The sequence below is a fragment of the Diuraphis noxia genome, unplaced genomic scaffold (assembly GCF_037042655.1).
Source record: "Diuraphis noxia isolate RWA-SAM2 unplaced genomic scaffold, SU_Dnox_SAM2 contig0001, whole genome shotgun sequence".
NCBI classification, from domain to species: domain Eukaryota; kingdom Metazoa; phylum Arthropoda; class Insecta; order Hemiptera; family Aphididae; genus Diuraphis; species Diuraphis noxia.
The window spans coordinates 82819278-82839030 of NW_028301711.1; the positions used below are offsets into that span (position 1 = coordinate 82819278).

Sequence of the window (19753 nt, forward strand, 5' to 3'; positions counted from 1 at the left end):
TTTCCTTGTTTTCCCAATGAATCCCCGGATTTCCTTAAAAAAATTTTCCAATGCACTTAACCTAAATAAATACAATTTATACACTACAGTAATACTGTATTACAGTGTACAATGTGAATTACAGAGTGTACATGCGTAATGAGTACAGCCTGCAGCTGCACTACTGCATTGCGTCACTGTCACTTTAATATTATTATTATCACAGAATAATGAATGAATAGAATAATAGTTATCAATTTTGTTATCAAACATCAAACATCAAGCAACTCGGACTCAGAAAGTTATAACTAGTCACACTCGCAGACCGCAGTTTTCTTTTTTTCAAATCTTGACTTGACATAAAAGTCAAATCAAAATAGAAATATTTAGAATAAACATTTTAATTTCATTTAAATATTGTGTATAATACTATAATGTCGTCAAGTGATGAATCTCCTGGAACACGTTATAAGAAACACTGGCCAAAGAAAAAACATTACACACAACGGTACCGGAAAAGTTGGGAGCAAAATAAAGAATTTTCGGCATGGCTTACAAGTGGCAAAAAAGGTAATTTGTATTTCCATTGTAAGGTGTGTGGTGATGAATACCTTGGTGGTATTTCTGCTGTGCGAAAACATTCAGGGTCAGAAAAACATAAAAAAAATTCACAGGCAGTTTCCAATATTCCACCGGTCGATAAAATAATTGCGCATCATAATTCACTTGAATTTAGAAAGAAAGAAGCTGAAATTCGACTAGCTATGTTCATAACTGAACACAATATTTCACTACGGACATCTGACCACCTTGTTCAAATGTTTAAATCTATATCTCCAGAATCGGAAGTAGTAAAAACCATGACATGTAACCGTACAAAAGCGACCGCTTTAGTTAGTCAAGTAATTGGAAAAGATGCATTTGAAAACCTAATTTTTAGAATGAAGAATCAATACTTTTCCATACTTATTGACGAATCCACTGATAAAAGTTCTATTAAGCATTTAGCGTTAGTTGTTCGCATTATTGATTTACACAAATTTGTTGTAAAAGATGAATTTTGTTATTTAAAAGAGATGGCTCATGCAACTGCTAATGATATTTATAGCGAAATTATCAATTTCTTTAATAATAACTCCATTCCCTATAAAGATAATTTGATTGGTTTCGCTTCTGATGGCGCTTCAACGATGTTTGGTGTCAGACATTCTGTAAAAACATTATTAGATAATGAAATTCCACACATTTTTGTCATGAAATGTATGTGCCACTCATTGGCACTATGTGCCTCATATGCTGCAGAAAAACTACCTAATTATGTTGAAGATTTTATAAGAGAAGTATACACATACATGCATCAAAGTATTAAGAGGCAATCCGAATTTAAAAATTTTCAATCTTTTGTAGAAAGTAAGCCACATAAATTACTACAACCAAGCCAAACACGTTGGCTGTCTCTTCATTCGTGTGTAAAAAGAGTTCTTGAACAGTTAAATGCTTTGAAACTATATTTTCAAGGTGAATTACTAATTGACCAAAAAGCCAATAATATATTTGAAAAAATATCAAATCCATGTACTGACCTGTACTTACAGTTTTTAGACTTTGTTTTACCTATATTAACCACCTTAAACATTCTATTTCAGTCACAAAGTCCTCAGATACATCTCGCTTATGATAGAATGGCAGCTTCATATAAATCCATCTTGGAATGCTACTTAAAACCTGAATATATTCAAAATGTAGATATTTCGTTAGTACAGTACAGAAATCCATCACATTTTTTAACACACAATGAAATATATTTAGGAGGATCGTGTACTTTGGCATTATCTGATGGTAACAAGTTTCCAACATCGGCAAAAAATGAATTCATTACCAACTGTTTGCATTTCTATGTTGAATGCACTTCACAAATTTACAAAAGATTCCCATTCAATTCTGCACATATGCAATTATTGAAGACACTCTCTTTTATTGAACCAAAGAACATAAAAACCATTGTAAGCATTACTTTAGCGGCAAAACATTTTCCTAAATTAAATATAAATATGAACGACATAGATAGAGAATGGAGACTTCTTAGAAATTCTAATATTGATTTCACTTTGGATTTAATGGACTTTTGGAAAATCATCAAGACTGAAAAATATGGTAATGATAAAGAAAAGTATCCACTTATGAACAGATTGGTTGGATACGTTTTAACATTACCGCATAGTAGCGCGTGTGTTGAAAGAGTATTCAGCACAATAAATATTAATAAAACTAAGCTCCGAAATAAACTTTCTACTGATACTATTACTGGTATATTGCATTCAAAAAATGTATTAAACAACCAACAGAAATCTTGCTTCAACTTTGATATATCTTCCGATATGATTGGCAAGCATACCAATAATATGTAATATGTATAATATATGTACCTACCTAAAATGTATTAGATAGTTAAATATTTATTTTATTTTAACTACTGTTTAATATAATATTTCAGTTATGTTTTGTTATCAATTTTAAATGTATACCTACTTATTTGTTGTTAAGTTATTTTGATGATTACTTATATTATAATAATTTTCAGTTTTATGTATTTTTTATAAAAGGTTTATAAATTTATTTTTTCTCAAAGACTGACTAAAAATAGTTATCTTATTTTAACTACTGTTTAATATAATATTTCAGTTATGTTTTGTTATCAATTTTAAATGTATACCTACTTATTTGTTGTTAAGTTATTTTGATGATTACTTATATTATAATAATTTTCAGTTTTATGTATTCTTTATAAAAGGTTTATAAATTTATTTTTTCTCAAAGACTGACTAAAAATAGTTATTTTATTTAAACTACCTCCTATACAGTTTTAATATAATTTACTGTAATGATGATATTATTAAAGAATTATAAAGCTCATTAAGGATGTGTTATGTTCAATAAAATAATTATTAATTATTTAATAAATAATTATTAATTAACAATTTTTTTCTGTAATTTTCCAGTATATGAAAAATCCTTGAAAAATAGTTAAAATCGCCAGTTTCCTTAAAATTTCCTTGTAGTGGTCTAAAATCCCCGGAAAGAGGAAAATTCCCTAAATCTGGCAACGCTGACGATCTATCGACTATTCACTATTCAATACTCACACTACTCACAGAAAACTAAATATAATATTATAATAGACAGGGCACTCTCGGCAAATACTTTGTTGACACAAAAGCGCTCCTGGTGGATGTCTAGCCCAACTAATAACAATATAATATGGCGCCTTTTTCTAATTGTTCACGTTATACCTTTAATTCAATATTATTGTTGCTACTATTTTTATTTTTTTTATAATATTCTTTACTCCTTCTATTGTTATTTGCGTACCTAATAACCAATTGCTAATTTCATCTTCATAATGAAATAAATTTATTTAGTATAAATATCAAATGTATTAATAATGGAAAATTATGATTTATTCATAACAAAAAAAATAAAACAAAAACAATTTTGCAGTATATTATAACATAATATATATATATATATATATTATATTTTGTATAAAAATTATATATATATATATATATATATATATATATATATATATATATATATATATATATATAATATAAAATACTAATATATATATATATAATTAATATATGTACAATTACAAAAATGAACATAATAATATATTGTAATTAGGTACAACATATTATAGGGTAAATTAATTGTTATTTTTAAATTTATCTTAAAGAAAAAATTAGGCAATAAGTACTTTAACAAGTGCTTGATTTGATTTAATAATTATGTATAATCAGATATTGAGTTTATTACAGTTTTGTAAAATGTTATTTTTTTTCATTTTAAAATGCTTGAAATAGTTTTCTGCTAGACAAAGAATTGTACCTTCTTCAGAGTAAAGCATTTTTAATTTCTCACCTTTCAGTACTCTATTTACATTCACCGTAAAAGCGAAAATTAATATATTGAATGCAGCACTTATAAATAAGCTTTTGGTGTCATGATGTAAACATATATTGTTAATTTTAATTTCAGTATTAATTTTATTAAAAAAAAATAATTTAATATTTGGTTCTTTAAATATTATGTTAATGACAGAGTTAAATTTACTTAAAATGTGTGCATATATGTTGGTTGAAATTATTGAAGGTGTTTGTAAAAAAGAGTTGTTGTATTGTCGAGTTTTTAAAATTTGATCATTTTTGACATTTGTTGACTTTAAAACTTCTAAACAAAATTTTCAATTAGATGTTAATTTTGTTACTTTATTTACAATTTCACCAGAAACATAAGCTTGGCATGATAGAGCTAATTTAGATTTTTGAGGAATTATAGGATTTTGAGTAATAGAAGAAAAGTTTATTTGTGGAATAATTTGGATTGGATTAATAGATTTTTTATTTAAAGTTAATGATTGCTTGAGGATAGTTAAATTTTCACGATTATTTTTTTGAGAGTTTGCACCTACAGATTGAGAAGAAATGAAATTATTGATAATAAGTGATTTAAATGAATTTTGAAAATGGAAGCAAGTTGGGTTTATATTTCGTAAGCCATGACTGTGGACATGGCAGAAAAAAATTTCAGCTTTTATAAATCTCCTCTGGTGTCATGGTTAGTAATTTTGGATTACCTGACCTTTCAATCCACTTTACAAATCTTGGTACCTATATCTTTTTTCGGAAAACAGTGTTTTAAAATATTGTTTCTACTTTTGCAGTTAAAGACAACACATATTGGTGATGGCATTACAAGCAATTTTGAACACAACGGCTGAATAGTGAATAAAACACAAAAAAAGTAAAACGTTAAAAACGAAAAGCGTTTCGACTTTTGACAGACTTAGAGACTTGGAGAGTAGAGACTATAGAAAAACAAGTAGTAGTACAGTAGGACTGGAGATTGGATGAGCAGGACTTAGACTTTTGAGTTTTGATACTAATGACATATGAGTACATAACACGCAGGAATTAACAATTGCAAATGTAGGTAATCAACTTTTAATTTTATTAATTTTCTATGAATGTAATTTTCAATTAAGTACATAACCTTAAAAACTTTTAGGAATGCCAACATGAGTACTCTCAATGTTCGTACATTGGCATTACTTTTGTCTACCTAGACGTCAACAATGTATGAATACGAGTTAGCAGCCCATGCGACTACTAATACACACTAGTACACAGTACACTACACCTTAAAGTGCTGCCAAGTTGGTTTTTTAAGACTAGATCTAGTTTTTTTGAGTTGTCACTTGTCGGGTAAAAATTGTATACATATAGTTGCTAGTGGGTTTTATAGTATTTTTACAAATTAAATCTGGTTATAATGGTTTTTTGTGTTTTTTTCGGTTTGTTTGAGCTATTGGTATTGGTCATTGAGACATGAAAATATTTTGCAAATTTTTTTTAAAATTAAATTAAAAACTATCATTTTATGATAAGGCTGCTGCTAGCTGCTGAAGTTGAAATTATAAGATGATATCGGAGTATAAAGTTTTTATCACGAGGCTGGTAGAAGCCATACCTCCACATACTAACCTCCGTACTGCCGTATTCCGTAATCTATTCTTTATAGTCTATACACAGGACACAAGTACACAACACACTTTTAGTATTTACTATTTACTGTAATATAGTCAACGTAAAATGGGTAAACCTCAATATAAACAAAAATTTCGACAAGAATGGTTGAAAGAAAAAATATTTTGTGACTGGCTCCAAGTAGTAGAGGGTGATCCAGAAAAGGCATATTGTAAGATATGTCGCAGTGAAATTCGTGCTAGAAAAGCTGATTTGTTAAACTATAGCAATACTGCAAAGCATTTAACATCAATTAAAGCGGTACGTATCCATCCTCAAGGGGGTATTAAGTTTAAACCAGTTAATTTAAACTCGCAACATGCACAGGCTGCAATGACATTATTTGTTACCACTCACAGTGCTATTCTTGCTATTGACCATCTCGGCGAATTATGCAACCATCATTTTCCTGAAAAATATTTTAAATTGCATAGAACTAAATGTTCAGCAATTATAACAAACGTTCTAGCACCATTCTTTATTACAGTACTGAAAAATGATATAGGCTTTTCAAAATATAGCTTACTCATTGACGAGTCAACCGATATATCAGTATCGAAATATTTGGGTATTGCTATTATTTATTTCAGTAAGCTATTAAATAAAATTGTAACTACGTTTTTGAGTCTTGAAGAACTTACTGAATAACTATAGCAATAGTTGATGCTGTCAAGAATTCATTAAAAAAATTTGATTTGAAATTGAATAATTTAATTGGAATCGGCTCAGATAATGATAGTGTCATGGTTGGCGTTAATAGTAGAGTACATGCTATTTAAAAAAAAGATAATCCACATTTGATTTTGATAAGATGTGTATGCCACTCGTAACAGTTAGCAACTTCACACGCTTGTTCTGAAACTATTCCTCGGCATTTAGATTATTTAATTTCAGAAACTTATAATTGGTTCTCCAAATCTACATTACGTCAACAAGCCTATAAAGATATATACAAATGTTTGAATGAAAATCATGTTCCATTAAAAATAGTTCAAGCCTGTAATACGCGGTGGCTGTCTATAGAAAGTGCTGTAGTCAGGATAGTTGATCAATGGTATGAACTCAAAGTTCATTTCCAAGTCAGCCGAACAAAAGATAAATGTTATTCAGCAGAAATGCTTTATTCTTTGTACAATGATGAACATAATTTGGCATACTTATTATTTCTTAGACCACTTGCTAGACCACCTCAGTAATTTTGAAGTTTAAAAATCATAAAATTTTTTCTGTTTATAACAAAGGATCAAAAATATAACACTAAGTTTTCCATAAGTTTTCCTTCAAATAGCTATAGAGAAAACTCGAAGCATCATTATAGGAAAAATTTTAAGTGCGTTTGAATTTTAAATTTTTACGAAATACCGTAACGATAACGATTTATCCTCAAATGATTTTAAACATTTGTTATTATTCAAAAAGTATAAGTCATAGATACTTGAAAAATTTTACCAGTTATTTAGATTGGCATTTTCTTTACACGATTTAATTTTCAAAATATTTTGACTTTTTTGAGGTATTTATAGACAACTGAAATTTTCAATTTTTCTGAAAATTTTTTTTTGAAGTGTCGATAAAATTTTTATGGCCCTATCAAAATACTTGAAAATTTAATACAAAGTTCCTCCTAAGTTATTCTTATAGTGATTAAAAAATTATAAAAATACATAGGCACGATTTTTTTTTATTAGCATTTGAAATTCAAATATTGACTTAATAGGTACGTAAAAATTACGGCAATTTTCAAATTATCTTAGATCGAAATTCATAAAAGTTTTTCTTTTTAATTCTAAGATTTGAAAATTTAATACAAGGCTCATAATATATTTTTACAATAGCAGTTGAAAAATAAAAGAAATGTATTGTCACATTTTTTTTTTTACAAGTATTTACAGTTCAAATTTGACTAAATACGTAAAATTCACGAAAATTCGCAAATTATTATAAACTAGAAATTCATAAAAAAATTTCTTTTTAAATCTAAGATTTGAAAATTTAATACAAGATTCCTTACAAATTTGTCAATCTTTATCACAAAAAAAATGTCCACCGGAAATTCAAATTAAATTTTTATTAGCATTTGAATTTCAAATATTGACAGAAATTCGTCTAAACCATGAATATTTGCAAATTATTTTGTAGTTCAAAATTCATAATATTGTTTGTATTTATATCTAAGGTTATAAAATTTAACACCAAGTATTCCAACAGTTTTGCTTCAAATAGCTATAGAGAAAATTTGAAGCGTCATTATAGGAAAAATGTTTTGAGCGTTTAAGTTTTAAATTTTTATGAAATCGTGTAATGATAACGATTTATCCTCAAACCAGGTATTCGTATATATAAGGTATTATGAATTATGATAACTACATGATAACTACACTAATTGATTAACCACGCCTTATGCAAAATGCGACTTAATTGAAAAATAATATATTTGTTTCAAAATAGAATATATGACAATATTTAAATATAATACCTATATCCTAGACTGACAAATCATCTCCGTTCAGAATCGTTTTTCGTATTTCGCATTCAAATTTAATCCCATCCATTACAGTAACCTACTGTACAGCAGAGCGACATCCACGACTTACCCGATTTTTTATTTTATTATTATGAATTCAAAATGTAATATTGAAATAAGATTTTATTTTTATTTTTAATACAAGATTTAATGTATAATTTGCAACACAATTTTTAACTAAATTCTTATGTTTAGTATGTATAACTTACTATATTACTTATGTATTGATTTTTTTTTTAAACATGTATATAAACATGATTTTTATTATTTTGTCATCATTAAACATTTCTTTATTTGTGTGTTTTATTCAATATTATATATAACAAAACTTTTTCAAAGATAATAAAATAATAGCTTGTATAACTTCTAATTTTTTTTTTTTATTATTATTATGAATACAAAATGTAATATTGAAATATGATATTATTTTTATTTTTGATACAAGATGTATTGTATAATTTGTAACACAATTTTTAATTAAATTCTCATGTTTATAATGTATGATTTACAATATTACTTATGTACTGTTTTTTTTTATTTATTTAAATGGGTATTATATATAATATAATATTAATATTATATAATTTTAATTGAGATAATATTTTATTGATGGTATTTAAATATACATATATAACATATATCAAGTCTTTTTTTATAAACTATTCTATAATTATATTTAACATTAAATTATTATACCATTGATATCAATCTGTGGCAATACTTCAATTTTATTATTATCTCTTCAAATATTGTCTAAATATTTTAAAATTACATTGAAAAAATATTTACTACAATATTTTGAAAATAAATGGGTTAAATGTTTTGAAAACATCGGTACTTCTGCAAAATATATTTTGAAAATGTTTTGGGAATATCTTAATATTTTCCTCAAATGTTTTGAGTATATTTATAATAGTATATTTTGAGTATATAAATATTCAGTTCTATATATTTTGAAAATATCTTAAATATATTAATTTGTTGTGTGGATAGTGTCTATAACTCAAAATAAACAGAAAACTCACATTTCTTCAGGTAGTTCAAAGAATTAGAAAAATTGTTGTACAATATTTTTTTATATAATTTAAATTACAGTTAGATTTATTATAGTTCTAATTAAATACTTGGGTATATGTCAGTATATTATCGTATGGCTGATGCGATTATCATTTATTATATCACTAAACTGTATTTATACAATTTAGACAGTTTAGTAGATTATTATATTATAGTACATAATCAACTGGTAAATTCCAACAATTAAAGTTAAACGTGTTCTATTTACCTATAGCTAGGTATAGTAACTTATTATAACGGATAAGAAAAGTACCAATAACTATATAAACTGTATTAAAAATATTCTGATAATCTGATAATATTATAAAATCGGTAATTTATAAAGTTTGTCAATTTTGTATGTGTTTATTTCTCTGTAGTCTGTAGACCTAACCGGTGTTTGGTACAACGAAATCGCCTATATTTTGCTTCTCCTGATTTAAAATTTTAACTACTATTGACATAAAATGGATTTTTTTTTATATGTTTTTTAACAATTTTGTGAAATGATTATTAACTAATAACTTATTATTTTATACAAAATTAAACTTTTTTTAAAAATAAAAAACAATCAGACCTTTGATTTTAGGAAATGACAAACTTTATTCATAAATAAACATAAAATTGCACTTGATATAAAATAAAACAACTGACTTAAATGTTTAAGTTAATTAAACTTAATTGATTCAAATTTTTTTATACATATTATTAAAACAGATAAACTTTTTTAAAAATAAAAATCAATCAGACTTCTAACTATAGGAAATGACTTAAGTATTGTTCATAAATAAACATAAAATTGCACTTGATATAAAACAACTGATTTAAATTTAAGTTAATATAAACTCAAGTGATTTAAATTGTTTTATACATAATATTAAAATAGATAAACTTTAAAAAAAAAAAATCAATTAGACTTCTAATTCTATGAGGTAAGAATAACATAATATAAATTTTAACACAAAATAAAACAACTGTCATAAATTTAAGTTATTATTCCCAATACATTAAAAAATGTTCAATATAATATAATATGAAAACACCTAAAAATAATTAAAAATTAAAATATTCAGTCTTATTAATAACAAGTCAGAAAAACTGTTGTTTTAAATTTATTCTTCAATTTAGACTTTAAGTTCCTATTTTCAATCTTTATATTAATAATATAAGTACACAATATTTATACTAGGTAGGTACTTAGGAAAATAAATAATAATACAAAATTTGAAACATACAAGAATGAGAAAAATATTATATTTTAGCTGCTTTGGTTTTGAAAGTATTCAATGAGGTAACGTATCATAAAAGGAATGAGTGTCTAAAGGCATAAATTGCTTCAATTTTTGTAAATCATTCTATTTAGATATGGTTAAAGGCAAAAGGCTTTTATACAATTTTTGAAACTTAAATATTTCTCCTTCAATAGTGTTACTTGTCATAATACTAGCCAAACTTGAGACTTATTTTGCATAATGATTATGACTCACAACCATTTATTGTAGCTGTATATAGTGGTAATTCTAAACCACAGAATATAGATTATTTTTTAGAAGATTATGTCAAAGAAGCAAAACATTTGATAAAAAATGGAGTAACTATTGGTCAAATGACATTTAAAGTAGAAATTGTTGGATTCTCGTGTGACACGTTTGCCAGATCGTTGAATAAAAATGTAAAGGACAAAGAGGGTTTTATGCCTGTGAGCGCTGTGAGACCAGAGGAAAGACAATTAACAAGAAAAGAGTATATCCTAGTATGGCGTCTAAGCTACGCACAAAAAGTACTTTTATAATGAAAAACCAAAAAGAGCATCATTTAGGAGCAGGTAGATCATCATTGTTAGATATACCAGACTTTGATCCTGTTAAATCAATGTTCTTGGATTCTATGAATTTATTATACCTAATTATGAAATGGATAATGTTTCAAAAATAAATGTATCACCTAACCAATGATAAATTATTCAAGAACATACTTAGATTATGTGTGTAACACAGCTTATTAATATAGGTACATTGGATCCCATAACGTACCATACTACCATTAATTGTAAGCAATGTTCAACTTCTAACATACAATCATTACAAAGCACTATATTATGATATCCACCCAACCCAATCTACGGGCAACGATAATCGTCACTCGGCAGGGGATGAGGAGGAATCAGTAGGGGAGGAAGTGTCCCTTATTGTCCGGGGTGCCAAGTTCTTTAGTTTATTAGGGGGGGTGGTGGCAATTTTATATTGAAAATAAATATTATGGCGTATCCAATAACAGAAAAAAAAAATGTTTTTATTTATATTTCAGTTTTCAATACATGTATTGGAAAAACTATTTTGATAATTATTATTTAATAATTTTATATTATTAAATATTATTATATATCTATATATATAAAAATGGAGACAAAAAATTCGAAATTGCATCAGTTGAGAACGGCTGGGCCGATTTGGCTCAAATTTTTTTTAAATGATAGAGAATGTCGGGGAGCTGGTTTATAGCATAAATTATGGACCTAACTCCTGTGAGTTAGAGATTTAGAGACAAAAACTGAGTTACACCAGTGGCGCCCTCTAGCAGATAAAAATATAAATCTATATATATATAAAAATGGAGACAAAAATGTATAACAATTCATCAATTGAGAACGGCTGAACCGATTTCGCTCACTCTTTTTTTGTTTGGGTCGTAATTGCCAGGATAAGGTTCTTACGGATTAAAAATTTGAGAAAGTTATCGGGCTAGAGAAATATGATGAGGGTGTGATGAAATTAAAGTGGCGCCATCTGCCCAGTAAAAAATAAAATAAATAATATTAATATGTTTTGGTAGTCAAGGCAACCATTTAAACAAACAAGTACTCTCGAGAGCAGCTGGACTTATTTTTAGGATGGCAATTTTTGTTTATTTATAAATGGTTGCTTTAGTGACGGTTATTATTGTTCTGTGTTATTAGTAAATAACTTACACAATAATATATACAATCTGTACAATTATGTACAATTAGCATATTTGATAAGGGCTACATATAATAAATGAGTACATGAGTAAGAAGCCACCCACTAATGGCACTTGACTGGAGGTTGTATAAAACTAGCTATGTTTATATATACTGATTTTTTTTTTTTTTTATATTAGTTCCCTAGCAAGTCACGGCACCAGCTCCTTTTTAATCGACGCTTGGGGTTGCCAGGTAATGTTAGGGTGGATAGGTTTTTAATGAGTGGGTTTTGGTGTGTTTGCAGCCGGGCATGAAAGATTTTGTAGAAACGTCTAGCTTCTTCTGTCACGGTTTTAATTGACAGGTCATTATGTATAGTGTAATTCGAAACAAAGGGTGGAGAATTAGTAATATTCCGAAGAGCAATATTCTGAAATTGTTAAATTTTGTTAGTATTGGACGTTTTTGCTGTACTCCATAGTTGAAGACCATATGTCCATAGAGGTTTGAGTAATGTTTTATACATAAGATCTTTTATTTTTAAACTGGAGTGTTTGTTATTTGTGAGTAGCGTTCGTAGACTGCGAAGACGGGCGTTTATGCCAAGTCTTTTTATACAGATATGGCTATTCCAAGTGAGGCGCTTATCCAAGTTAAGTCCAAGATATCTAACTAAGTCAGATGTGGGGATAAGTCCTATATACATTCTTAAACAGCTGGACCGATTGTGACAAAATTTGGTACAGAATTTTATTAGACATATGGGCAGAAGTTATGGTAAGTTAGAAAGTGTTATGCCTAAATATCATTGAATTGAATATTTAAATTGTCAACATTATATTGAAAAAACGAAGAAAATTACATAATGATATAAGGAATTGAATATCGTTGTAAGATTATAATATATTTTAACCACTATCTATCATTATGTATAAAAATATACTAATAGCATCATCACATGAAATGAATTTAACACACAATATGAACTATGGACCATAAAAGAGATAGAATTTTTAACGGGCTACGAAGTGCACGGGTTCAGCTAGTCTCTATATATAGATTGGACTTTTTGAATTTACGATAACGATGAGCGTTGCACAGCCACGGCTGTGCCCATATTATATAAACAAATGCAGTGATTCTCGGTATTTGATATTATTTACCAAATTAAAACAAAAACATTTTAAACTTATACAATATAATATTATTTATTTATTTATTTATATAAAAATCAACGGGCCAAAGCCCTTTAACAAAGAAAGAAAAACAATAAAATATAAGAATTGACACAATATGAAAACTGATAGACATGTGATAATACAAAAAACAATTTTACAATACGATAAGAAATACAAAGATAACATTAAGTATATAAAACAAAACAAAGAAATAATAATTAGGCACTATGTTTTAAAAATAACAAAGTTTTAGATTTAAATACTTGACGAGACAATAAAAAAAATACAAGACTGTGGAGATTCTATTGGCATTAAAAATAGCTCTTGAGAAAAAAGAATTTTTTCCACTATTTGTTTTAAAATTAGGTATATGGAACAAATCATAATTTCGCGTACATCTATTAGGTATTCTAAATCCAATTAAACTTAAAATAGCAGGGCAGTTTACATTATTATTTAAAATATTATAAACAAACATTATATCTATAAGATCACGTCTAATGTTGAGAGGGTTAATACCTATACTATAGGTCCTATAGCGTCTTGAACCAGCAGAAACGAGTCTCTGGAAATCGTACAATGCGTAATAAAGTCAACTCTTTTCAGAAATTTATACTGTATATTAATAAGCTCATTTGAATAAGTTGAAAAGTTATTAGACCAAATTAAAGAGCCAAATTCTAGGTTTGATCTAACTAAAGAAGTATACAAATTTTTTAAACAAATAGGATTTCTAAAGTCTTTAGTATTCCTAGTAATAAAACCCAACATTTTATACGCTTTATTTATGATAGTTTTATGATTTATTTTGAACGACAGATCACATTCAAAACAAATACCTAAATCTGTAATAGAAGAACATCTTTTAAGAGGATGGTTATCAATAAGAAAATTATGGAAAACAGGACTTTTAGTACGTGAAAAGGTTATAATTTTACATTTATCATAATTTAAGGATAAATAGTTTTTTTTACTCCATAATAAAAGCTTATTTAAATTATATTGCAACAAATTTTGGTCAACAACATCTTTGACTTTACAGTAAATTTTTACATCATCAGCAACATCAAAATATTCACCGAACTATCTAGAATAAGAGGAAGATCATTAATAAAAATAAGAAAAAGAAGTGGTCCCAAATGAGATCCTTGAGGAACTCCCGAGGTAACTAAGTATTCATTGGAATAGTGAAAAGAAATTTTAACTACTTGAGTTCTATTACAAAGATAGGAACATAACCAATTTAGAAAGTTTCCATCGAACCCAAAATGTTTTAACTTTAAAAATAGTAAAGAATGATTAACCTTATCAAACGCTTTTTCAAAATCAGTATATATTGAATCCACCTGATAACCTTGATCCAGACTGTTAATAAGAAAATTTTGATAAACTAATAAATTAGTATTAATAGAGTGCTTAGGTAAAAAACCATGCTGAGACAAACTAATACTATTAGATAGTAAATTAGAAATTTTTTTAGAGATAATAGCTTCAAAAACTTTCAGTATAATTGATAATTTAGAAATTGGTCTAATTTCTGACATCATTTTTGTTACCTGATTTGAGAATATACAAGATATACAAGATTTTTTCCAGTATTCGGGAAATATACCATTAGATAAGGATAAATTAAATAAATAACATAAAGGCTTAGCAATAATATGACAACACATTTTTTAAAATAATGATGGAATACCGTCAGGCCCTGGACTGGCGTTTTTACTAAGAGAACCAAGAAAATCTATAATTTCGTTTTCCGATATAATACAATTGTTGCAAAAAAAATGTTGAGTGTGAATATCGGGCATATCAAATGAATCGATATCAATAACCTTATTAGTATCATATACTGAAGAGAAATAACTGGCGAATACATTAGTAATATCATTCATGTTATCTGCAGTAATATTATCATAAAAGACCGAGAGTGGAATATTATTACGATTAGATCTTAAAGAATTGATATACTTCCAAAACGATTTCAAATTAATATTAATGTTGTTTTCAATTTTAAAAATATAGTTAGAATGAACTTTCGTAGATAAAACTTTACATTTTTTACGCAAATCTGAAAAAGCCATATAATCAGTCTGAGAATTAGAAATTCTAAATTTTTTATGAGCAAGCTTTTTTAAGTTAATTAAATTTCTAAGAGATGCGTTCGACCAAGTTATGGAATGCCGGTGTTCAAGGTTTAATTTTACTTTAGGAACAAAAATTTCAATAGAATGGTTTAAGATATCATAAAATTTCGAAATGGATTTTTCTAAATCAAGGTTTAAGATATTATAGTTTAAATCAATATTGGATAAAAATGCAATTAAATCATTAAAATTAGTATTATTAAAATCATGAATGATAGGAAAGAAAGACTCAGAGACCACATTCGAAACTAAAATAGGATATATAAAATCAAGTGGTGGATGGTAAGAATCAATAAGAGGTGTAAGTGAACAACCCACCCATTCGTATATTATCAATATTTTTATTAGTTAATACTAAGTCTAAAATGTAATTACGGAAATTACATACATTGTTAACCTGTTTTAGACCTAAATAACATAAATAAGATTGTATAAACACATTAGCAACCGGATCATTATACAAAGTATAATCCGACCACGGGAAGCCAGATAAATTAAAATCACCGATAATTAGAACATTTAAAATAGAGTAATTATGAATAATATTTTCAACTATCTCACAGTGCTTCGTATACATATCCTTATGTGAAGATGGAGGTATATACACACAACCTAATAGTATATTAATTTTATTGTATTTTAATAGCACAAAAATGTGTTGAATGCCAGGAACACAATCAACATTAATTAGGTAATGAGCAATCATAATTATTCTTAACTGCCAATAAAACACCACCGCCTCTACTGCTTAACATATTGACTCTATCGTCTCTAAACACATTATAATCGCAAAGTCCTAATTCCATATTACTAATAGTATCATTAAGCCAAGTTTCAGATAAGTATAATAAATCACAACACAGATTACTAACCGAATCACGAAAAAAAGGAAGTTTAGTTCTAACACCTCTAACATTTTGGTACATTACATGGAGTTTAAAAAATCCTGGGGCTTAGATGTTGAACCTTCCAAATTTTTTACAATTCGTGGAACTCCTTTAATAAATTTGATTATTAATCCGGTTTCGCCATTGGATGAACGGGCAGCCAACTCATCACGCAGTTTCTTCATGGAATCTCTTTGAAGCAGAGTACGATCCGAACTAATGTTTAATCGAGAAGGAGGAACATGAAGAGAGAGTTTTCGTTTATTTCTTAAAATATCGAACGCATTTGATAAGGTCGAAAATACAGCTTTAATTGGGCGCAATTTGCCACTTTGATAACGACCCAAGCGTATAACTTTCAACGGAACAATTTCAGAATCAACACCAATAGACCTAATAGTATTATTAATTTGATTAATATCATGAGCAATACATCTGATTGATTAGAGTCACATTCTTCAATATTATAAAAAATGAGATTAGTTGCTCGACTATTACGATCATTAATTTCATTAATAAGAAACTCATTATCAAATGAATTGTTAGAATTAAATGAGTGAGAATTTTTCAAGCCTTCAACTTCAACAAGCAATTTTTTTATCAATAATTTTAACTGTGGCAAGTCTGTAAGACCATTTTCACAACCAGCGCAGAAATATTTTAAAGTCCTGTTTTTCAAAGATACGCATTTGATTTCCGATGCAGTAAGTCTTGCACATTTATTATGAACCAGAGTAGCACATCCGTCACATTTTATGGGTAAATCCAATTCAGCAAATCGCGTATCACAAACTATACACTTGGTATCAGCAGACATCTTAATAATTTTAATTGAAAATTATCACTGATAACTGTAAACACGTAATTAAAAATTAAAAATTAATCACACAGAACTCGTGAAACCAAAAACACACGCCTAACCGCTACGAGTGTCAACTGATAACTGATTATGTTATCGCTTTGATGCTTAACAAGTGCAGTTAAATATTACGGTATAGCCGAATCGCGTGCATCCTACATGTTTAGATCTGTAGGTGAATTGGTGACAGATATACGTGTATTTATTATTTTAATAAACAATACACGGTCAAATTAATTTAAGTTTTCCCCATTTACGGTTCTATTTACAATTACGGAAGTTATGGATCGTAAAAAACTGGTAAACGGTCACTTTGTACGGTCCATTGTTCAAAATGTACAACGCGGACACTTTGTAACGGTCTGGTAAAAAGGTACATTGCAGAACGTGGACACTTAGTACGGTCGGGTAAGGTAAATTGCAGAACGCGGACACTTTGTACTATTATATACATAAAGTATATATGTATATTATAAATATAAGTTATATACCTAAGTTAGCAAGTAAATAATACTATATATTATATATGACAAATTTTACTAAAAATGTTATAAATACATTTTATATAATCTGGGGAATCTCATGGGTACATATTGATGATAGTTTATCATTATATATATTTCACAATCGCGATATCTACGTTAAATACTTATCATTTGCGTTTATCGTTGAAATGCATTTCACTAAGACACTGTCACTACCGAAATCTTCACGATGGCAACAACAAGTTCCAGTAAATTAAGACCAAAACTTTTGTCAATATTATACTTTACTTGTCATTTTGAGATATTTCCATATTATAGGTAGGGTAAAGGAAGGTATGTTCGTGATATATGTAATTTCGTGATATTTCTTTCGGCATTTGTAACGGACATACCTATTAGTCAAAAACATCGAAATTACGTCAAATGGTACCCTGGGTACTACTGTCGTTTGACAAAGAGTCGTTGGGTGCGTATGATACGTTGATTGTTTACTATCAGTTTGTACATTCTTTATCATTATTTTACGTGCGTTCTGCACATTTGTTTTGGAGTACTTGACCAACATTTTTATTTCCAGACTTGTGTTTAAGGTAAGTAAATAATTTTTATTAAATATTAAACTAGAAAACATGCTTGATTTAATGGTAAAACTTTTGTTTTTTTATTGACTTCCTTTAACTTATGATTGCTTATCGCAGATACACATTTTCTTAACGTTTTCACCTCAAATGAATTTACATTTTTAATCATGTTTCTTTTAATAAATATAATGACATTAAAAATTGTTTTAATCACGATATACCTATATAATTAAATGAAGATAATCTGTTTCTCTATACGAATCTGCAAATATTTTTGCAGTTAAGCCTATCACGAAATTACCTACTATCACGAAATTATGATAATCACGAAATTACATTACATTACAAAATTATTTTTTTAATTTATCTTAATCCTATTTTATTACATACATATACTTTATTAATTATTTAAAAATACTTTGTGGTATTTAGATCTTAAAGTATAATGTCAAAAATGAAATATATTTATTTACATTTCCAGCTCATACTAGTCATTTATTACAGCCACTAGATGTAGGAGTATACAAACCACTTAAGTCAAACTGGGCCACTAGCTTAAATGACTTTATGAGGGAAAATCCTGGAGATAAACCAAATCGGACAACTTTTCATACAATATTGAATCCAGCATTCATTAAAAGCTTTTCTAAAAAAAATATAGAAAATGCATTTAAAAAAAGTGGCATTTGCCCATTAAATAAAAATGCCATTCCTCCAGAAGCAATAGCTCCATCTCAATTGACAAACAGGGATATTCAAAGTAGAGAAATTCAACCACACAGTATTACTGCTATACAAACATTGTTAACTATTCCATCTGTAGAGCCAACCACACCTAACCCTAATAGGCCAAAAAGGGATTCAAGTGCAAAATGTCTGACTCCTCCTGATCAACCTATTCCATCAACTTCAAAGGAGTCTGTTCCTGTATGTTCTAAAAAAAGTACAAAAAATAAAAATGCATCAAAAGATGATGATTGGAAGTGCGGGGTTTGTAAACAAAGTTACAACAGTGATGTAAAAAAAAAAAATGGGTGCAGTGTTCCTATTGTTTAGTACCTTATCATGAGAGTTGTCAAACATATGAGGACATTGATGAAGTATTTATGTGTGATACATGTTGTCAACAAGAATGTGATTTAGAAAAATAAGTAAAACAAATAAATATGGTTAGGTTAGGTTAGGTATGGTTAGGTTATGTAGTTTTTAATGATTTTTTTTCATTTTTATATTTTATTTGTCATTATGACATATTTATATTGTACACATTTTTAATTTGCTTTAAAACTGATATCTAATATTATAATACAATTAAGATTTATAATAATATTATTGATTATTTGATTATTTTGATCATTATTAATATACGATGAAACAATTTACTTTTGATTTTTAATTTTTATATTTTAATAATTTACGTTATAATTTATAATATTATATATACTTACTACTGAGGTATATAACTTATATTTATAATATATATACTTTATGTATATAATAGTACAAAGTGTCCGCGTTCTGCAATGTACCT

At 27.5% G+C, this 19753-nt stretch overlaps 2 protein-coding genes across 2 annotated transcripts; both read left to right on the top strand.

Moving 5' to 3' along the window:
* Nucleotides 1-413: 413 nt before the first annotated feature.
* On the top strand, nt 414-2387 carry LOC149062095 (E3 SUMO-protein ligase KIAA1586-like). Its single transcript, XM_089215205.1, has one exon. It carries the CDS (start codon nt 414-416, stop codon nt 2385-2387), a length of 1974 nt encoding a protein of 657 aa, XP_089071331.1.
* Nucleotides 2388-18100: 15713 nt separating this feature from the next.
* On the top strand, nt 18101-19278 carry LOC149062096 (uncharacterized). The gene is made up of 2 exons (XM_089215206.1): nt 18101-18231; nt 18727-19278. Exon 2 carries the CDS (start codon nt 18790-18792, stop codon nt 19276-19278), a length of 489 nt encoding a protein of 162 aa, XP_089071332.1. The 5' UTR covers nt 18101-18231; nt 18727-18789.
* The last annotated feature ends 475 nt before the right edge of the window (nt 19279-19753 follow it).

What these genes read in the sequence shown, in the direction of transcription:
- LOC149062095 (XM_089215205.1), top strand. Translation starts at nt 414, where the DNA reads ATGTCGTCAAGTGATGAATCTCCTGGAACACGTTATAAGAAACACTGG.
- LOC149062096 (XM_089215206.1), top strand. Translation starts at nt 18,790, where the DNA reads ATGAGGGAAAATCCTGGAGATAAACCAAATCGGACAACTTTTCATACA.